Raw genomic sequence first — 23032 nt, forward strand, 5'->3', positions numbered from 1 at the left:
CCCAGCTGACACAAAAACACTAAATGTGTCAGTGGACGGATGTGACATGGTTGTTGTGGATCCCATCATACTGATGCTCTGCAGCCATGTCAGCGTTTACACTAATGATCCCTGTGCAAAAACTAGGAGCACTATTATTTATTGGATAGTTTAGCATCAGACTAAAGAGGAAAGAACAATCTAGAATTGTTCTTTGTGTATAAAAATGCTTCTTATTGTAAAAATGTTGATGTAAACAGTGCTGTGTGCCATTCTTCATGTATGTATTGGTGGAACAGAAGCAGGATGGATCAGTACCATACTCCAGATTGAACCTGTACAAATAAAACATGATAAATCTGTCCACTGTTAAGAACCACACAGGTTCAAACTGTGAGCATGTTCTACCGTTTATTAGTTCCAAACACTGTGGATTAAAGCCGTTGGATGAGTGTGTCAGTGTTTGTGTTGGTTCTCAGCTGATGTTCCTGCAGGTCTGGACATGGCTCTGATGGTCCCATGGGTCCGCATGGTCTCCTCCCACTGTTCACCACAGAACTGTTCCACTGTCACACTGGCAACAGAACCTGGATCCAAACAATGAGGAGCAACACCTGAGGAGAGACAGAACTGATGAAAGAACAGAGGAGAACCAGAACGGATGCTGGAGCTGCAGGAGGATCCCCGGGTTCCAGTGGGTTTGGGTGGAAACAGGGGGACGGCTGGTGGTAAACACAACACTGATGAAAGAAAAGGTCGTTCCAACACATGACAGGGGTGTGACTGTCAGTTTGAGGGGTCGGGCGGGGGGGGCTTACCGTAGCCGTCAGGGTTGGAGCGTGGGCTGTAGAAGCTCTGAACTCCACAGGTCTTACAGAAGGTGTGTTTGGCCACGTGTGTGTTGAACGTGTACGTTGTCAGATTGTCCGAACCCTGGAAAATCAACATATTTCAATAAAAACCTGCGATGTTTATCTAAAGGTGAATCAAATATGTTTGAATAAAAAGTTTTCCCACCTGTAAGAGTGTGAAGTTACATTTTGGGACAATGAAGTGATGGTTTTGTTTCTTGGTGCAGATGCTACAACTGGAAAACAGACAGGTGGGTGTGGACAGGCTGCTACTGTTGAACTGAAACATCACAGACAGTTTAGTCCACAGGTGTCAAACATGCGGCCCAGGGGCCAAACCTGGCCCGCCAAAGGGTCCAGTCCAGCCCATAGGATGAATTTGTGAAAAATTACACTGAAGATATTAATCAGTGGTGTCAAAATCCTTTTAACTCAGGTTCCACATACAGACACATACAGTCCAATTAGATTTAAACTGGGTCAGAACCAGTATAATATTATCAGAATAACCTATAAATAATCACAACCCCAAATTTTCTCTGTGTTTTGGTGTAAAAAAAGAGTAAAATTACATGAAAATGTTTACATTACCAAACTATACAACTTTACAAAAAATGTGAATAACCCGAACAAATATGAACAAACAGAAATGTCTGAAGAAAAGTAAATGAAATTTGACCAATATTCTGTTATTAAATGTTTTGTGTGATTGTAACGCACATGTGTAAATGATAAACTGATAAACTGAAGCAGAATATTGTTAAAATTGCACTTCTTTTTCTTAAAACAATACAAGTTGTTCATGTTATTCAGATTTTTAAGGAAACTTTGTAGATGACAGAAGACCTCTAAGCACATTTTAGCCAAAGTGTAATTTTAACACTATTCTGCCTCAGTTTATCATTTACACATCCATCCATCCATCCATTATCCTCCGCTTCTTCCGGGGCCGGGTCGTGGGGGTAACAGTCTAAGCAGGGATGCCCAGACTTCCCTCTCCCCAGACTCCTCCTCCAGCTCTTCCGGGGGGACCCCGAGGCGTTCCCAGGCCAGCCCACAGACATTAGTTTCTCCAGCGTGTCCTGGGTCTTCCCCGAGGTCTCCTCCCGGTGGGACATGCCCGGAACACCTCCCCAGGGAGGCATTCAGGAGGCATCCGAAACAGATGCCCGAGCCACCTCAGCTGGCCCCTCTCGACGTGGAGGAGCAGCGGTTCTACTCCGAGCTCCTCCCTGGTGACTGAGCTCCTCCCCCTATCTCTAAGGGTACGCCCAGCCACCTTACGCACCTTACACATGTGCATTATAACTTACAGATCACAGTGGATCTACAAATACACAAAAACATTTAATAACAGACAGAATATTGTTAAAATTGGAAAAAATAAACTCTTTAGACATTTCAGGTTGTTCATATTTGTTCAGGTTATTCAATTTTTTTTGCAAAATTATACTTTGTTTTAGTGTAAATACATGATAATATTTACATTTACAAAGAGAAACATTTGGAGTTGTCATTATTTCTATGTTATTATGATAGTATTTGATCCAACCCACTTGAGATTGAATTGGTCTGAATGTGGAACCTGAACTAAAAGGATTGTTCATACATTAGTGTAATTTTTCAGCTCACATGTGCTCACAGCTCTTCTGTGTCTGTGTTCATATTAAATCAGTCTCAGTGAATCCAAAGGAACTTTGTGTTGGTAAATGACAGTTGTTCAAATGGACAGGATTTCAGTTCTGTTCAACATGTTGATGCTCATATGAACTATGTTTTCAGCTCCAAAATGAACCATTTCAGCACAATTAATGCTGTATTTTCATGTCACAAATGGACAAGTTCTATTTGAACTGAATTGAGCTGAAAAACAAATCTTCTGTTCTTTTGGATTCCCCAGTTTTTCTTCCCAGATTCTCTCCTCCATATCACATGTTTTATTTGTACAGGTTCAATCTGGAGTATGGTGCTGATCCATCCTGCTTCTGTTCCACCAATACATACATGAAGAATGGCACACAGCACTGTTTACATCAACACTTTTACAATAAGAAGCATTTTTAGACACAAAGAACAATTCTATATTGTTCTTTCCTCTTTAGTCTGATGCTAAACTATCCAATAAATAATAGTGCTCCTAGTTTTTGCACAGGGATCATTAGTGTAAACGCTGACATGGCTGCAGAGCATCAGTATGATGGGATCCACAACAACCATGTCACATCCGTCCACTGACACATTTAGTGTTTTTGTGTCAGCTGGGATTGTTTTAGATCCACAATAGCAACATTTATGAAGAAGAGCACAATTAGCAATAGGAAGTCTAGAAGTTTATTCCTAATAAAGTACTGGGACTGACCAGAGCATCATGGGTAATGTCACGTCTGTCCACTGTCACGTCCGTCCACCAGCAAAAGTTTTCACATACACGTGCTATTCCAAATCCAATATTTATGAAAATAGAGCTTCCACTGTCAAAGAATATCAGTAGTCTGTGCACAAATGGATTAGCATTATTTACACACACTTCTATGACTGTAGGACAACTGTTTTGGACACAAATGGACACTCATTTGACCTCCTAAGTCAGGGGTCGGTAACCTGCGGCTCCGGAGCTGCATGTGGCTCTTCATCCTCCTTGTAGTGGCTCTCTTGACTGTGGTCAAGCCAGCTACGATTCTCCTCTACATGGTCAAGCCAGCCGCTAGCGTTTTTCTTGTGCGCTACTCATTCGACAGTTACAGTAGATGAGCTGCATGGAGCGAATGTGCCTTCCAGACAACAAAAGTAAGGGTTCATTTCTGCTCTGTCTGTCCTAGGTATACTGTATTACTCACGTAATTCTGTCCGTTTTCCGGGAGAATATGGAGCAGTACAACTGGGAACTGCAGAGGCAGTGTTGAGTTTTGAAGAGAATCATTTCCATAAATAGTGATACTTTTCATAGAGCGACTGTATGAGTATGAGTACTGTGTACTTTTGGGGTAATCCTACAACAGATTCCCTTCCAAGCTACAAGTGTATTTTTTCATCTGAAATAGGCTTTAAGACTAAATTCAATGATGAATAAAATTATTTTTTCCAATAAATACCTCATGAATTTGGTATTTTTGGTATTAGTACTTCATATACTATTAGTACAAATACTATGAAATACTTTTACAGTGTACTTTTAGAGTAATCATACTCCAGAATCCATTCCATACTGCACGTGTTTGTTGTGTTCAGTAGTTGGAACAGATAAAAAATAAAAAAGATTAAAACTTTTAAAAGTTTATAAGCTCTGTTATTTTTTGTGGCTCCAGACTATTTTTTTTTTTTTTTGGCAGAAGAGGGAGAGGGCAAAACGGCTCTGACTGATGATAAAGGTTGCAGACCCCAGCCCTAAGTAAATTTTAGCCGAAATTCATCCCAGGGGCCGGGCTGGACCCTTTGGTGGGTCGGACTGGACCCTTTGGCGGGCTGGACTGGACCCTTTGGTGGGTCGGACTGGACCCTTTGGCGGGCTGGACTGGACCCTTTGGTGGGTCAGACTGGACCCTTTGGCGGGCTGGACTGGACCCTTTGGCGGGCTGGATTTGGCCCCCGGGCCGCATGTTTGACACCCGTGGTTTAGACCGTCAGCAGATTACGGAGGTTCCTGAAGGTGACGTTCATACTTGCAGTGGAAAACGTGGAGGTGTGGTGAAGCCCAGACCTCGAAGCGAACCGCTCCACAGTGGCATCCGCCCGTGTGTTTGACCGCCTCCATCTGTGGAACAAACACACGACAGCATTACCGGACCTGGACTTCAGTGTCGGTGGGTTTGACCGGACACAGCACATGGTACAGAACGTTGTGGTGAAATTGGTCGGACCTGGTTGTGGAATGTGTTGACATGGAAGACGAGGCCAAACCCTGTGTTTATACAACCACCCCCCCACCCCCCACCCTGAAGGAACTACAGCGTCTCCACTCAAAGTCTATGGCTGATAACAGCTGCATTTCCACTGAAACCATCACCTTTAAATAGGGCTGTAAGAAAATATTGGTCCTGCAATATATTGCAATATTTCATTTCACAATACTGTATTGATATTAAAAAGTACTGTATCGATATTTTTAGGTATTTATTCAAATGCAGATATGGCAGAGGTTCACTTTGTTTTTTGGTTTTCTTTATTGTTTTCATCTTATTTACTATTATTTAACACTGTTTTATTAAATAGTGTTCGATCCTTTGTTGGGATTGAACTCAAATCCTGTTCTGATGTTAGTTGTGAACTAATAGAATCTGAACATTTGAACAGGATCTGAAACTGGAATGTCTGTAAAACAGAATTTCAGTTTGAACACAGTTGGAACATTTGGTGATAGAACATTAGATCCTGTTGGGATCAAATAAAAATGTGTTTTGTATTTGTGCAGATTTCTGGTGAAATTCAATTCTTCCAGGAAAAAATCTTAAAAATATATAAAAGTCTTAAAAATATATATGAATAAATGAATGTAAAATGAATAAATGATAATAAAAATAATTAAAAAAAAAAAAAGAAAAACAAAAAACAAAAATGAACTTCCACCATATCTGCATTTGAATAAAAATAATAATAATAAATATAAATAAATATAATATAAATATAAAAAATCTTTTAAAAAATCTTTAAAAAAAAAAATAAAAATTGCCCTTTTAACAGTATCATGATATATTGTATCGTGATTCTAGTATTATGATTTGTATCGTATCACCAGATTCTTGTCGATACACAGCCCTACCTTTAAAGTCCTTTGGGTGCCTAGAAAAGCACTACAGAAATCTACTCCACTATTCTTATTGTTATTCTTATTATTCTTATTCTTCTTATTATTATCATTATTATTGTTATTATTGTTATTGAAAGTCTCTCACCTGTTGATATGTTAAAGACACTCACAGGTTGTCAGTGGGAAAAGCCCAACCCCCCCCACACCTATTTCATGCTAACAGTGGGAGCTTTGACAGGACGAGGCCGGCCTGGTTTCCTGCTCCGAGGGTTGTTGTTCCTGGAACACTGTGACACACTCCTTTATTATTCCAGGCAGGGGGTGGGGCAAAGTACAGCTGACTTACAAAAACACATTCCTCAGAGGCCAGGCCGGTCCAGCCAGACGCTCAGCTCTGACGTGGTGCATCATGGGACGGGCGCCACATGACACGGCGAGCTGCCGGAGGGCCTAAACGGGGTAAGGGAAGACTGACCTACATTCACCAGAGACCCACAAAAACAAACCCAGTGACAGACGTTCACCTGAGTGAGCGTCGAGTGGAAGGTCCAGGTCTGTTTGTGGAAACAGAATTGACTCATACAGACCCAGAACTACGTTTACCACAGGTCCCAAATGAGTTCTACTCTACATTTAACCTTTCTTAAGTGATTTATCACCATTTATTAAAATATCATCCTCTGTTTTTTGCATTTTTTTCAGTATAAATCCTGTGTTTTCAATATTTAATTCATTGATCCTGTAGATGTTCATTAAAGCTCAGATTAAAGTTGATGGTTATTATATCAGAAACAGATTGAAGTGAATAAACAGTGTCTTTTTCAGTCCAATCTGTCTTGAACTGAACATAAACCCAGTGTGTCCATCCACTGTCACTGACCCAACTCCATGGGTTCTACAACCTTATTTTGTTCATTTTTATTCATTTTACTTATTATTTTATTCACTTTTGGTCATTTTGTTACTTATTTTGGTTGTTTTTCTACAATATGTTGGCGGTTTTATTATTTTTCTTCAATTTTCTTCCGTTTGTGGCTTATTTTGTTCATTTTTATTTATTTTACTTATTAATTTTTCTTCCTTTTGTCACTTTTTTTTGTTTTTCTACATTATGTTGCCCATTTTATAATTTTTCTTCAATTTTCTTCAGTTTGTGGCTTAATTTGTTCATGCTACTTATTATTTGGTTGATTTATTATTAATTTTTGTTCAGTTTAGTCGTTACTTTGGCTGTTTTTGTCCATTTTATACTTTTATATTGCCTTTTAGTTCAATTTTGGCTTTTTTTTCACTATTTATCATTTTGTATCTTTTTTTTTGATAATTTTTGTTCATTTTATTTATTATCTATTGTGTATAAAACCCAGTGTGTCCATCCACTGTCATTGATCCAACTCCATGGGTTTGACTGGGGAATCAGTGTTGGAGAAGATGACAGTGTTTCCATGGTAACTACGGAGCCTCTGAACGTCCAAATATGGTCATATCTGATGACCATGAAAAGACGAAGAACTGTGTTTTACATAATAGGATTAGTGGTTGAGAAGTGATTAATCATTTTGGATCGGTAGGTGGTTTTGGGTCTTCATGGGTTAACCGATCAAACTCAGAGGAAAACTTTCCGTACTCAGTCTCGATCTTCTGTTTGTCTGATTCCTACTTTGGGCCCATTGACCTAAAACCTAGATCCAGTTCAACAAACCTCCTCGTGTCTTGTGACGTTCAGGTTCCTTTGCACCCATTGTACTCCAGGGCGTTTCCGTACATGCAGCGTCAGGCTGTCAGCCACGTGACCCGGCCGCACCTGAAACTCAATAAACAGGATTTTATCGGCGTCTTTCCTCACACACCCTAAAGTAGGACACAAGCTACCACATCCCACACACACTCAGCTTCAGCCACAGAAGCAAAAACAAGACCAATACTGAAACACTGTAGACGGGACCACTTCAGGAGGACGTTCTCTAACACGTATTTACACAAAAATACCACCACTAGTTCAATCTACAGGTTGAATGTTTAACCCAGAAGGACACCAGGGCTGACGTCTGAACATGTCAGAGCTGAAGTAGGTTAGGTTGAGTTTTAACTGTCACACTAGAAGAGATCCTCTGCACATAGTTGGTCTCCTCTACAGGGTTCCTACAGTATTCTTCAAGTTCAGTTTAAGACTTTTTAAGAGTACTTAGAACACAATTAAATGCCCATTTCAAAAAACATTCCCAAAGACATTTTTCTCTTTTAAAGACTTTTTTTAAGGTAGCCTAATAAACACAGATTTGTCCATTCAAGACGTTTAAGACTTTTTAGGACCCTGTGGGAACCCTCTTTATAAACCTGAACCTAAGAAAAATGAAAGCTCTGTGGAAAAAAAAGAGTAGGCCAGTGTTTTTCAACCTTGGGGTCGGGACCCCATGTGGGGTCGCCTGAAATTCAAATGGGGTCACCTGAAATTTCTAACAATTGATAAAAATTAAAAAAGAAACCTACTAATAAAAAATATATGGTGAGTTGAGAGAAACAATCCCAATCCATAACAGACATGACAAACTCTGAAGCTGAAACTGCAGCACTGTGGTTCTGTTTCTGTGTCAAATGTTCATTGTGGTCAGTTTCAGATGCTGCAGCTCTTTCATAATTCATAGTTTCAGTTCTTGTTTGTTCAGTATTAATTGTCCTCCTTGTGAATCACAGCTGGACTGACTGGACAGATCCTGACCAAGGAAAATCAAATTCTCCCTTTGTGCAGTAATCTACACCTGGATTTACTGCCTCTGTCCACAATAATAGACATTATATAGACTAAATGTCCTCGAACATTAATGTTTATTTGCAACATAGTATAGCAAACTATTACATGATAAAAAAAAAAAAATGTTAAAAAAATTAATTTGAACAAAAAACATTTCTCCATTTTGAATGTCTGTCTGGGGTCGCCAGAAATTTGTGGTGTTAAAATGGGGTCACGAGCCAAAAAAGGTTGGAAACCAGTGGAGTAAGCTATTCTAAAATGACTCCAAAGACGTGGAAAAATAATCTGATTTATCTGCAGCTGTCGGCTGACCATAGATGATCCACATGGACCTAAACTGGTGCCCACATTTCCTCCTGTATTAAGGTCAGGGCTATTTCCGGAGGTGATTGTGAGCCTTACATGTACAGTACGAAGCATCAGGAATGTCTCCTCACGTTTCATGGCTTAATGATGAAGTGCACGATGGCTCACAGTGAATATGAACCCATAAAGACCCAAAGAACCACCAGTGACCACAACCATCTACTGATCTTACTGTTTAATACCTGCTGATCCACTAATCCTAGCAATACATGTGAATAATTGGTGTAAAATACAGTTTGTCATCTTATCATGGTCATCAGATATGACCATATTTGGATGTTCAGAGGCTCTGTAGTTACTGTGGAAACACCAACATTGATTCTCCAGTCAAACCCATGGAGTTAGATTAATGACAGTGGATGGACACACTGGGTTTAGTTAATGATATCTTTGCTGAAAAGACCATTTTTACCTCCGCCAAGGAGGTTATGTTTTTGCCAGGGTTTGTTTGTTTGTTTGTTTGTTTGTCTGTTTGTTTGTCCGTTAGTGTGCAACATAACTCAAAAAGTTATGGACAGATTTTGATGAAATTTTCAGGGTTTGTTGGAAATGGGATAAGGAAGAAATGATTAAATTTTGGTGGTGATCAGGGGTGGGGGGGCCCACGGGGGGGGGGGGGGGTGCAGACCACAAAATTTCATCAAAATCTGTCCATAACTTTTTGAGTTATGTTGCACACTAACAGACAGACAAACAGACAGACAGACAAACAAACCCTGGCAAAAACATAACCTCCTTGGCGTGGGGGGGCCCACGGGGGGGGGCCACTGATCAGCCTTGGCGGAGGTCTGCGCTCTCCGAGTGCTTCTAGTTCTTCATTTTTTTCTGTTTGTGATAGAATAACCTTTGAGTTTACTCTAAGTTTTCATGAACATCTACATAGTCAGGGAATTAAATACAAGAATATACATGATTTACAATGAATAATGTGAAATACAGAGGATAACATGACCATAAATGTTGATGTTACTCAAAAATGGTTAAATATAGAGAAAAAAAACATTTGGGAACAGTCACAGAGGTAGCACTGGATCCTTATGGGTTAATATAAGTTAAGTACAGAAATAGTGGATGGATGACAGGCTGGACCAGGTCAAAGAGGCCTGGGAGCAGCGTCATCATCCTCTAACAGCTGATGACACAGCAACCAAACAGGTTTCCATCTGTTCAGAGGCAGTTTACCAGAGGTTTACCAGAGGTTTACCAGGGGTTTAGTAGAGGTTTACCGGAGGTTTACTAGGGGTTTACCAGAGGTTTACCAGGGGTTTACCAGGGGTTTAGTAGAGGTTTACCGGAGGTTTACTATGGGTTTACCAGAGGTTTACCAGGGGTTTACCAGGGGTTTAGTAGAGGTTTACCGGAGGTTTACTAGGGGTGTACCAGGGGTGTACCAGAGGTTTACCAGGGGTTTAGTAGAGGTTTACCGGAGGTTTACTAGGGGTGTACCAGGGGTGTACCAGAGGTTTACCAGGGGTTTAGTAGAGGTTTACCGGAGGTTTACTAGGGGTGTACCAGGGGTGTACCAGAGGTTTACCAGGGGTTTAGTAGAGGTTTACCGGAGGTTTACTAGGGGTTTACCAGAGGTTTACCAGGGGTTTAGTAGAGGTTTACTAGGGGTTTACCAGAGGTTTACCAGGGGTTTAGTAGAGGTTTACTAGGGGTTTACCAGGGGTGTACCAGGGGTGTACCAGAGGTTTACCAGGGGTCAGCTGTCTGCACACAGTAACTCAGTCATTCCACCAGACAATGGGTTAAACATTAAGACACAGAAATAAATGTTTGCATGGTCTTACACACGTCTTAGATTTACCAGACTCTATACAGTTTAAGAACTGGTACTAGTCTTTACTTATTATCTACCTTTTCTGTGTTTTTTGGGTCAACCTGGTCTGAGTTCAGTCATAAACATTTAGTCTTCATTAAACATTCCTTACAGTTACTCAGCAACCAATCACCGACCAAACAAACAACTGTGTCATCTAACCAGAGGCCAGGCCACGCCTCCTGTTGCTGAGGGATTCTAGCAAATTCTGGAGCCAACGCCTTAGTGCGCTATGGAAATATCCCTCCGCCGATAAAAAAAAAAAATATGTCAAAATCTAGGTTTATAAAGCATGACGTTTCAGTGAGCGTAGTTATTTAACCCTATTCTTATCGGCACATTTATAAATACACATTATGCAGACACAATTCAGTTCGTAATGATGATTCGAGGCCGACAGAGGTCCGTGTGAGATGCGGAAGGATACTACGTGATGACGTAAGGACTGTTCTATATAATACGGCATCAGCCTCCACTGCGGCATATTCACTCAGCGGAAGCAGAAAGGAAGACACACCGAAGCCCAGAGAAGATTTAATACTGCGTTATTCTTCTGTGAGTATTACTGAATTTCTTGTCAATTATATATTAGTAACTTGTTTATACCAGTCGTTTGCTCTGCGATGGAATTATTTTCTCGTAGTTTTGTTGTCGGTCGGTAACGCTGGGTGGGTTGAAGACACGTCATTTTCAATTGAACGCGGTTTTTAAAATAGTGCCCAAACAGTAGATCCTTAAAGTTGTTTTATATACCTTACCTTGGATTTGTCGTGTCGATGTTGACTACGTTGAATCTGTGAGGCGGTAGAACGAAGGCTAATGTTAGCTTCAACAATGACTCCACATTTCCAGTATCGTCCATTAGCGGCAGCGGAACAAAAGGAAGGTCAGTCTGCACTCAAAATGGCGCTGAGTGTGGAATGGCTGCGGAGGGACACAGTTCTGAGGCCACGACCTATTTAATCTGTTTGAAGTTTTTCCAGTATAACTGTATTATGTTTCTAATATGCCTTTTTAAATGATAACCCACTATGACACATTTATTAAATGAGCAGACTCATTTCTAACTGTATTATGACTTCATACATAGGTGTTTAAATTTACCTCTTGTGGTAGTTTTGTTTGCGGTTTCTGTGAAATGTCATTTGTTAATGCTTTTTTTTTGGGGGGGGGGGGTTTGTGCTTTAAAAGGTGCCAACATGCAGATCTTTGTGAAAACACTTACTGGCAAGACCATCACCCTGGAGGTGGAGCCCAGTGACACCATTGAAAATGTCAAGGCTAAGATCCAGGATAAGGAAGGCATTCCCCCAGACCAGCAGAGGTTGATCTTTGCCGGCAAACAGCTGGAAGATGGCCGCACCCTGTCTGACTACAACATCCAGAAGGAGTCCACCCTCCACCTGGTTCTGCGTCTGAGGGGTGGTATGCAGATCTTCGTGAAGACCCTGACAGGAAAGACCATCACCCTGGAGGTGGAGCCCAGTGACACAATTGAAAATGTCAAGGCTAAGATCCAGGATAAGGAAGGCATTCCCCCAGACCAGCAGAGGTTGATCTTTGCCGGCAAACAGCTGGAAGATGGCCGCACCCTGTCTGACTACAACATCCAGAAGGAGTCCACCCTCCACCTGGTCCTCCGTCTGAGGGGTGGTATGCAGATCTTCGTCAAGACCCTGACAGGAAAGACCATCACCCTGGAGGTGGAGCCCAGTGACACAATTGAAAATGTCAAGGCTAAGATCCAGGATAAGGAAGGCATTCCCCCAGACCAGCAGAGGTTGATCTTCGCTGGAAAGCAGCTGGAAGATGGCCGCACCCTGTCTGACTACAACATCCAGAAGGAGTCCACCCTCCACCTGGTCCTCCGTCTGAGGGGTGGTATGCAGATCTTCGTCAAGACCCTGACAGGAAAGACCATCACCCTGGAGGTGGAGCCCAGCGACACCATTGAAAATGTCAAGGCCAAGATCCAGGATAAGGAAGGCATTCCCCCAGACCAGCAGAGGTTGATCTTTGCCGGCAAACAGCTGGAAGATGGCCGCACCCTGTCTGACTACAACATCCAGAAGGAGTCCACCCTCCACCTGGTCCTCCGTCTGAGGGGTGGTATGCAAATCTTTGTCAAAACCCTCACTGGCAAGACCATCACCCTGGAGGTGGAGCCCAGCGACACCATTGAAAATGTCAAGGCCAAGATCCAGGATAAGGAAGGCATTCCCCCAGACCAGCAGAGGTTGATCTTTGCTGGAAAGCAGCTGGAAGATGGCCGCACCCTGTCTGACTACAACATCCAGAAGGAGTCCACCCTTCACCTGGTTCTCCGTCTGAGGGGTGGTATGCAGATCTTTGTCAAGACCCTCACCGGCAAAACCATCACCCTGGAGGTGGAGCCCAGCGATACCATTGAGAACGTGAAGGCCAAGATCCAGGACAAGGAAGGCATTCCCCCAGACCAGCAGAGGTTGATCTTTGCTGGAAAACAGCTGGAAGATGGCCGCACCCTGTCTGACTACAACATCCAGAAGGAGTCCACCCTCCACCTGGTCCTCCGTCTGAGGGGGGGGCAGTAAAGTGGAAAATGCTCAATAATTCCATGTTCTTAACTTTCTTTCAGTAACATGTTTAAATATGCTGTGCTGCATTCAGAAGTTATTACACATAAAGAGTTCTTCAATGACCAAATGTTTGAAGTACCTGAATTAATAAAGGTTGAAACCTAAGATCATGATTTGTGTTTTGATTTAGTAGAATTTTTAAATGGGGGTGGACTGATGTTTCAGTGGCGCTTCATGACATTTACAGGTTTTCAGATGTTTGAATATATAAACTATCATGTTGACATGAGTATTAAAGTATGGGTACCACAGAAGTATCCAGAATGTAGACACTGCTTCATCTAGTATAAGCTGCAGTGGTCAGTTATATTGGTCAGTAGTCCTAATGGTCATCTCTGTCCTCAAACACCAGGTGTGTTTGTACTGCAGGACATTAAACCACACCAGTTCCCTGGACTTTTATTAAACCTACCTGTCCACATGAAGAGGTTGAACTGCAGAAGGGGACAAATTGATGTGAGATGGTTGACATGTTTGTTTTTTCTGTGTGGATGTGGCGCCATCTTTAGGTTGAAGTATTAAACGGGACAAAGAGGCAAATAAAACTTCCCAGAATGCAACAGTGTAGCTAGAATGTATTCCCTTTACAGGAAATATTTACATAATTACATTTATCTTATACTAGTGTTCTATTTTAAAGATACTAGGACTGCTAGTCAATTTATGTCCACTCTCACACACTCGTTCCCATATTTGATCTTCAGACACAACATTCATTTCCAGTTCCCACTTGTGCTCTACTTCAACAGTGGTCCCAACGCGTGAATTTATGGGTTTGACTGGACACTGTGTTTGTGGTGTTATGGATTAGACCAGGTAGATGAGGTGTGCACATTATCACAGGTATTTGGATTGTGCTGTGGTATTTACCATCTAATCCACAGCTCAGCACTGATCATAAATAATTAGGTGTGAGCTGTTTATCCTCAGGTATTGATCTGATCCCTGCAGAACAGACAATCAGCTGAAACCCGTGAATCAAGGAGAGGAAAATGAATCAGCACATCTAATAATGAAACATCATTTAGACAAAAACCTGCTGTTTTCAACTAAAGAGCTGCAGATTGGTCAAATAATGATGGATTACATTATGTCTGGATGATGATCTGCCTTAGACTAGGCAAATGAAATAAGGCATTAGTCCATGTTCGTCCATGACATGTTGAAAACACACTAGTTTTATATCTTATTGATCCTTTCCCCATTATACTGAAACAAGATACTGATAAAAAGAACATCAGTAGATGTTTAGGAACCTCTCACAGCCATAGGACCTTTTATCTGTGTAAAGGAAGCTGTTGGGTCTCTGTAAACTTAATTTGATTCTGATTTGAATTGATAAAGCACTTTGTGACTCTGTCTGTGAAAAGTGCTCTATAAATAAAATTTACTTTACTTTACTTACTTTACTTAAGGAAGCTGTTGTAAAGGTTTATGTGGCAGAATTCTGCATCATCATGGTTCATTATTTACAACAGGTTTGTTACTGTAGAAACGTCACATTAGCAGCGGAAGCTAGTTATATGCTAGCTATGCTAACTTCCGGTGGTTATTCTTCCTGAATTTACTGCAGTTCCACACTTTTAGAGGGAAGTTATAATACTGCTGGATTAATTTTCATAATTTAACAAAAATAAATTTACATCATGAAACCAAAATATTAACAGCTGTACATAACGCGAACGCCAGAAAGCGGACTAGTTTCAAATGCGGATGAGTACTTGTCCGTAACGCGTCGGCGTATAAATCGGCCGTCCCCTTGGCAGCAGGATAGAGGCGGTTCTGCGGCAGAGTGACACGGAAGAGGAGAGCCAGTGTAAGTACAAACGGAAGAAAAAAAAAAACAGAGTAAATACGATAAATGACCGGTTTACGGACCACAGCCCGTGTCTGTTTAAACAGAATTCAGATAATTAAACTGTTATTGTGTTTGTCCTGTTGTTGTAGGTAATTAGCTACCGTGTAAACAGTTACTGTAAAATTTAACGACAGTAATATTAGCAGTAATGGAGTAAACGCTAACATGTCGTCATTGATCTGTTTAGAACCCACCTTTAGTGACCTTTAGCTTTAATACTAACGACACAGACTGAACAGAAACACGGAACAATAGGAAACTGTTCTAGGCCTGGCGTCCATTTGCGGGAAAACATTATCGAACAAAACCAAGAGAAACAACAATGGCTGGTTTCAAAATGGCGCCGGTGCTGGAACCTCCGGGTTCACCAGGTTATAGACGGCCCCCTCCAGAGGGGTTCACCGGGTTATAGACGGCCCCCTCCAGAGGGGTTCACCGGGTTATAGACGGCGCCCCTCCAGAGGGGTGTAGATAGGCAAGGCAGATTTATTTGTATAGCACAATTCATACACAGGGGAATTGACAGTGCTTTACAGAAATGGAAAAGAGACAGGTTAAAAACACAATTACAATTAAAAATATAATCAATAAAACATAAATAATCAATTAAAACAAAGTAAAACAGGAGAGTGCAGATGGAACCCTTTCAGTTGTTTTATGCACAGTTGAACGGCTGTTTTCAGCCTGGACTGAAACACTGTCACAGTAGAGGCCTGTCTGATGTCATCAGGAAGACTGTTCCAGAGTTTAGCTGCATGGAACTGAAACACAGCTGCACCTGTTCAGTCCTGACTCTGGGCACCAGCAGAAGACCAGTTCATGAGGTTCTCAGGGTCTCAGATGGTTCATATGAGACCAACATGTCACAAGATAAACAGCCCCTCCTGAGGGTGGTCGAACGATGGCCAGCAAATACACACTTTATGTTCTTCATTTAATACCAATGCATTTTGTAAATTCATATATTTTTCAGAGGTGCAAACATGCAGATCTTCGTGAAGACCCTCACTGGCAAGACCATCACCCTGGAGGTGGAGCCCAGCGACACCATTGAAAATGTCAAGGCTAAGATCCAGGATAAGGAAGGCATTCCCCCAGACCAGCAGAGGTTGATCTTTGCTGGAAAGCAGCTGGAAGATGGCCGCACCCTGTCTGACTACAACATCCAGAAGGAGTCCACCCTCCACCTGGTCCTCCGTCTGAGGGGTGGTATGCAAATCTTTGTCAAAACCCTCACTGGCAAGACCATCACCCTGGAGGTGGAGCCCAGCGACACCATTGAAAATGTCAAGGCTAAGATCCAGGATAAGGAAGGCATTCCCCCAGACCAGCAGAGGTTGATCTTCGCTGGAAAGCAGCTAGAAGATGGCCGCACCCTGTCTGACTACAACATCCAGAAGGAGTCCACCCTCCACCTGGTCCTCCGTCTGAGGGGTGGTATGCAAATCTTTGTCAAAACCCTCACTGGCAAGACCATCACCCTGGAGGTGGAGCCCAGCGACACCATTGAAAATGTCAAGGCTAAGATCCAGGATAAGGAAGGCATTCCCCCAGACCAGCAGAGGTTGATCTTCGCTGGAAAGCAGCTGGAAGATGGCCGCACCCTGTCTGACTACAACATCCAGAAGGAGTCCACCCTTCACCTGGTCCTCCGTCTGAGGGGGGGGCAGTAAAGTGGAAAATGCTCAATAATTCCATGTTTTTACCAGGTTCACTATAACAAACCAATAAAGGATGTGAAGTCAGTTGATAGTTTTTGTTTTGTTTTTTTTTATAGACATGAATGTGAAAATAAACCTCTTTAACTGTAGTCTCTAGACCAGGGCTGTCAAACTTATTTTAGTTCAGGGGGCCACATTCAGCCCAATTTGATCTCAAGTGGGCCAAACCATTAAAATTATAGCATAAAAACCTATAAATAATGACAACTCCCAGTTTTCTCTTCATTTTAGTGCAGTAAAAAACATTAAATTATGAAAATATTTACATTTACAAACCATCTTTTCACCTAAAACGTGAATAACCAGGGAAAAAATGTAATTTCTTTAGAAAAATAAGCTAAATTTTAACAATATTAGACCTCAACTTTTCACTTGTACATATGTTACACCAACATGATGTTGAAATTTTGAAGTTTGGAATGTGTAACTAAAATGAGTCTACAATATTATGTGACAAACTTATTAACACAACTTGCAAATCCACAAAACATTTAGTAACAGAATATTGTTAAAATTGTACTTAATTTACAGGTTCACATTTTATTGTAAGGGTTATTAGACTATTTTACTTTAGATGACATTTGGCTCAAACCAGTTCAACATCTTTGATTGTTCATATCTTCAGTGTAATTTTTTGCATTTCACAAATTCATTTCAGGGGCCAGATTGGACCATTTAGTGGGCCGCATTTGGCCCAGGGGCTGCTTGTTTGACATCTGTGCTCTAGAACATGTCGATAAAAGGATGCCGTACCTTTAAAGGTTCATATTAATGTGTATGTGTCCATTAAATGCTTGTTTCTTACCTTAGGAACGGACAGAAAAACCTTCCATCCATAGTATTGAACTGTGCTCCTGGAGGGTCAGTATCTTGCAAGTTCTAGATGTTTCCCTCTTCCATCAGACCTTGATTTTTCCTCCTTCTGCACAGCTTGAAGATGATGATGAAATTCTTTATTCCGTCCGCACATAATCCAACCAGTGTCAACACTCCAAACATTACCAACAGGTTAGTGACTGAACAGGCCCAGGCAGAAGCAGAATGCTTCTATCAATACCTGTCCTGCAGAACACATTCAGCTACCCAGCATTCAGTATAGGAAAAAGAAAAAAACAACAATGCAAACAGCCAAACAAATGAACCAAAACATAAAAAAGTAACTAAACAAGAAAAATAGAACACATAACCAACCAAATTAATGGTAATTTAATGTAGAGTCAAAAATAAATTATTTACTTTTTAGATCTTAACAGTTGTATCCTTCAAAAATTGCCTTACGTACCATTTTTATAAATATCAAAAATACCAAAGATGAGCTGATCATCTCCAGAACCAGGTGTGATGGAAGAGGGAAACATCCACATCACAGGTGTCAAACATGCGGCCCAGGGGCCAAATCCGGCCCGCCAAAGGGTCCAGTCCAGCCCGTAGGATGAATTTATGAAATGCAGAAATTACACTGAAGATATTAACAGGCAATGGTTTTACTTTAGGGCCCATATAAAGCCCTACTTTAGTCTCAAGTGGGTCAGATCAGTAAAATACTACCATAAAAACCTACAAATAATGACAATTCCAAATTGTTCCTGTGTTTTAGTGTAAAAAAAGTGACATTACATGAAAATGTGTAAATTTACAAACTAGCCTTTCACCAAAAATATGAAAAACTAGAGATTTCCTAAGAGAAGTAAGCACAGTTTTACTAATATTCTGCCAGTTACTCAAATACTTTGTATATTTGCAGATCCACTGTGATCTATAAGTTGTAATGCACATTTACAAATGATAAGCAGAGGCAGAATAGAGTTAAAATTGCACTTATTTTTCTGAATAAATTTTCCATGTTATTCACATTTTTAAAAGGACAGTTTATAGATAAAAACATTTCCATAATGTAATTTACTTTTTTCACAATAAAACACATTGAAATGTTTGGAGTTGGCATTATTCATATATTATTATGTTATTAATTTACTGGTCCGGCCCACTGCAGATCATATTCGGAAGATATGGCCCCTGAACTAAAATGAGTTTGACAGCCCTGGTATAGAACATGCAGGACACTGGCCCTCCAGGACCAGGTTTGAATACCCCTGACCTACAGCAGAAAAAATGAACGTGGTCATATGTGTGTGAGGGAAAGTTCTCAGACAAAGATGTGTGTTCTACGAAGAAGGAACCTACTGATGGAAACAGAGCAACCCAGAGTTCAGACTGGAACAGCTGATGGAGGACAGGTTTCTGCTTCTGTTTATTGAAATAATAAAGTTCATGTTCATGACCAACCACTAGATGTCACTAACACATCAAAGTTTATCTCCAGGGGTTCGTGACGTCAGTAATCCAGCAGGCTCCAGGTTTTCATCCATGAGACGGAACAGAGGAACATCTGTACAGAACCGAACCAGTGGAGAACCATGGGTCAGGATCAATGATCAATGTGTCAGACATCAACACAACCTTTAATTATATATATATATATATATGTGTGTGTGTGTGTGTGTATATGTATGTACGTGTGTATGTATGTATGTATATATATATATATATATATATATATATATATATATATATATATACAGTCACCTCCAAAAGTATTGGAACAGCAAGTTCAATTCCTTTGTTTTTGTTGCATACTGAAGACATTTGGGTTTCAGATAAAATGATGAATATGACACAAAAGTTCAGAATTCCAGCTTTTATTTGGTGGTTATTAAATCAAAATGTGTAAAACAACCCAGGAAATATGGCCTTTTCTTTGAAACCACCCACTTTTCAAGTGAGCAAAAGTATTGGAACAGACATTACTAAATTAACTTAAAGTGAATAACATTTAATATTTGGTGGTAAAACCTGTATTTGCAATAACTGCATGGAGCCTGTGACCCACTGACTTCACCAGGCTGTTGCATTCTTCATTAGAAATGCTGTTCCAGGCCTTTACTGCAGCCTCTTTCAGTTCTTGTTTGCTTCTGGGGGTTTCTCCCTTCAGTCTCCTCTTCAGGAGGTAAAATGCATGTTCTGTTGGGTTAAGGTCCAGTGACTGACTTGGTCAGTCCAAGACCTTCCACTTTTTCCCCCTGATGAAGGCCTTTGTAGTGTTGGCTGTGTGCTTTGGGTCATTGTCTTGTTGCATGATGAAGCTTCTCCCGATTAGTTTGGATGCATTTTTCTGTAAATTTCCAGACAGAATGGTTTTGTCGATATCAGAATTCATTCTGCTGCTACCATCATGAGTTACATCATCAATAGACTAGTGAGCCCGTTCCAGAAGCAGCCATGCAAGCCCAAGCCATGACACTACCTCCACCATGTTTCACAGATGAGCTTGTATGTTTTGGATCATAAGCAGATCCTTTCTTTCTCCATACTTTGGCCTTTCCATCACTTTGGTAGAGGTTAATCTTGGTCTCATCAGTCCATAAAACGCTGTTCCAAAACTTTTGTGGCTGATCTCTGTACTTTTTTGCAAAATCCAATCTGACCTTCCGATTCTTTTTGCTGATGAGTGGTTTGCATCTTGTGGTATGGCCTCTATATTCCTTCTCTCAAAGTCTTCTTCGAACTGTGGATTGTGACACTTTCACCCCTGCCCTGTGGAGGTTGGCAGTGATGTCAGTGATTGTAGTTTTGGGGTTTTTCTTGACAGCTCTCACAATGTTTCTGTCATCAACTGCTGTTGTTACCCTGGGCCGACCTGTTCGATGTTTGTTGCTCACTACACCGGTAGTTTCTTTCTTTTTCAGAACATTCCAAATTGTTGTAGTGGCTATGCCCAATGTTTGTGCAATAGCTCTGATCGATTTTCCCTCTTCTCTCATCTTCAAAATGGTTTGCTTTTCTCCCATACACAGCTCTCTGGTCTTCATGTTTGCTTAACAGAAAATGCTGTTTTCACAGGTCAAACCCAAAGCCAAAAACAAGAAATATTTAATGTCTCTGCAAACGATCTAAAAGGCAACACCTGGGCATCTAGAAACACCCATCAGTCACATGTTCCAATACTTTTGCTCACTTGAAAAGTGGGTGGTTTCAAAGAAAAGGCCATATTTCCTGGGTTGTTTTACACATTTTGATTTAATAACCACCAAATAAAAGCTGGAATTCTGAACTTTTGTGTCATATTCATCATTTTATCTGAAACCCAAATGTCTTCAGTATGCAACAAAAACAAAGGAATTGAACTTGCTGTTCCAATACTTTTGGAGGTGACTGTATGTGTGTGTATATATATATGTATGTATATATATATATATATATATATATATATATATGTATGTATGTATGTATGTATGTGTGTGTGTGTGTATGTACAGTCGTCCTCAAAATTCTTCATACCCCTGCCATTTTTTTTGTAACTTTTTGTTTTTGTGATGAAATGAATGAGTTTTGTCAAGTTTGTTTGCGACTTATATGTGATACACAAGTGAGGAAATAAGAACAAATGATACTTGGAGAAATACTTTATTTCAGGAGTATTTTATTAGAGGATTTCTAAAAAACGCCATGTTCAAAATTATTCATACCCTAGGTTTATTAAGTCCAAAGTCTTTTCTTAATAGTCAGTAGAGTAGCCTTTGTTCTTGATAATGGTTCCTGTAAGTGTCCACAGGTTCTCTTCTGTCTCCTGTGGGGTTTTGGTCCACTCTTCCAGGACCAAAGCCTCCAGCTGGGTCCGGTTGGATGGTCTCCTACCCATCACTCTGGTCTTTAGCTTCCTCCACAGATCCTCTATATGATTTAGGTCAGAGCTTTGACTGGGTCATGTCCTTGAACCACTACTGCACTACCTTGGTGGTATGCTTGGGGTCAGTGTCCTGCTGGGACGTCCAGTCAGGACCAGTCTAGAGTTTCTCAGCAGACACTTCCACATTGTCATCCAGGATGTTGATATAATCCTCCTTTTTCATGATGCCCTGTATCTTGATGAGGTTCTCGGTGCCACTAGCAGAAAAGCAACCCCATAGCATTATGTTGCCACCACCATGCTGGATGGTTGGGGCTGTGTTCAGCTTGCGTTCTTCTCCTTGCTTCCTTCAGATGCAGTCAACATCCATGTGGCCAAACAACTCCATCTTTGTTTCATCAAATCACTGGATTGATGACCAAAAGCTTGGATCTTGGTTAAGAAGAGCTCTAATAAATGCCAGATGAGCCTCCTGATGTTTCATCCTGAGTCCTGCCATCTTCCTGTGTCTGCATCCATGGAGAACTCCTTTGTGCAATACTGGCTGGATGGTTGTCTGTGATACCTTCATACCTCGGTTATTTTGGTGGCAACATAATGCTATGGTTATAACCTATGATGCTAGGATGCTTCTCTGCTAGTGGCACTGGAAACCTCATGAAGTTACAAGGCATCATGAATTTAACATAATTATATCAACGTCCTGGATGACAGCGTGAAAGTGCTGAGAAACTCTAGACTGGTCCTGACTGGACGTCCCAGCAGGACACTGACCCCAAGCATACCGCCAAGGTAGTGCAGTAGTGGTTCAAGGACATGACCCAGTCAAAGTCCTAACCCAAATCATTTAGAGGATCTGTGGAGGAAGCTAAAGACCAGAGTGATGGGTAGGAGACCATCCAACCGGACCCAGCTGGAGGCTTTGGTCCTGGAAGAGTGGACCAAAACCCCACAGGAGACAGAAGAGAACCTGTGGACACTTACAGGAACCATTATCAAGAACAAAGGCTACTCTACTGACTATTAAGAAAAGACTTTGGACTTAATAAACCTAGGGTATGAATAATTTTGAACATGGCGTTTTTTAGAAATCCTCTAATAAAATACTCCTGAAATAAAGTATTTCTCCAAGTATCATTTGTTCTTATTTCCTCACTTGTGTATCACATATAAGTCACAAACAAACTTGACAAAACTCATTCATTTCATCACAAAAACAAAAAGTTACAAAAAATGGCAGGGGTATGAATAATTTTGAGGACGACTGTGTATGTATGTGTATATATATATATATATATATATATATATATATATATATATATATATATATATATATATATATATATATGTGTGTGTGTGTGTATATATATATATATATATGTGTGTGTGTGTATATATATATATATGTGTGTGTGTATGCATGTATATATATATATATATATATATATATATATGTGTGTGTGTGTGTGTATACATGTATATATGTATATATATATATGTATATGTGTGTATATATGTATATATACATATATATGTATGTATGTGTATATATATGTATGTGTGTGTATGTATGTATATATGTGTGTGTGTATATGTGTGTATGTGTATATATGTATATATGTATATATATATAC

The 23032-nt window shown here is 40.6% G+C and overlaps 2 protein-coding genes across 11 annotated transcripts; one reads left to right on the top strand and one right to left on the bottom strand.

Annotated features, from left to right (window-relative positions):
* Positions 1–377: 377 nt before the first annotated feature.
* On the bottom strand, positions 378–11626 carry cenpv (centromere protein V). 6 transcript variants are annotated; one of them, XM_030155014.1, is made up of 6 exons: positions 11273–11625; positions 7277–7378; positions 4490–4581; positions 997–1066; positions 798–912; positions 378–593 (listed from the first exon to the last, which is right to left on the bottom strand). In XM_030155014.1, the coding sequence occupies exons 3-6, from the start codon at positions 4579–4581 to the stop codon at positions 436–438; spliced, it is 435 nt and encodes a 144-aa protein (XP_030010874.1). In that variant the 5' UTR covers positions 7277–7378; positions 11273–11625; the 3' UTR covers positions 378–435. The 6 variants fall into 6 exon arrangements, with proteins under 6 accessions (XP_030010874.1, XP_030010875.1, XP_030010877.1 ...); XM_030155015.1 differs by having other exon boundaries at positions 7277–7384; XM_030155017.1 differs by lacking the exon at positions 7277–7378 and having other exon boundaries at positions 11273–11626.
* LOC115433544 (polyubiquitin-C) lies at positions 10915–16735 on the top strand. Of its 5 annotated transcripts, XM_030155010.1 has the most exons (4): positions 10915–11069; positions 11706–11941; positions 15974–16427; positions 16656–16735. In XM_030155010.1, exons 2-4 carry the CDS (start codon positions 11714–11716, stop codon positions 16661–16663), a joined length of 690 nt encoding a protein of 229 aa, XP_030010870.1. In that variant the 5' UTR covers positions 10915–11069; positions 11706–11713; the 3' UTR covers positions 16664–16735. The 5 variants fall into 5 exon arrangements, with proteins under 5 accessions (XP_030010870.1, XP_030010869.1, XP_030010868.1 ...); XM_030155009.1 differs by having other exon boundaries at positions 15974–16663; XM_030155008.1 differs by lacking the exon at positions 15974–16427 and having other exon boundaries at positions 10916–11069; positions 11706–13060; positions 16637–16735.
* The last annotated feature ends 6297 nt before the right edge of the window (positions 16736–23032 follow it).

The sequence above is a fragment of the Sphaeramia orbicularis genome, chromosome 14 (assembly GCF_902148855.1).
Source record: "Sphaeramia orbicularis chromosome 14, fSphaOr1.1, whole genome shotgun sequence".
NCBI lineage: Eukaryota > Metazoa > Chordata > Actinopteri > Kurtiformes > Apogonidae > Sphaeramia > Sphaeramia orbicularis.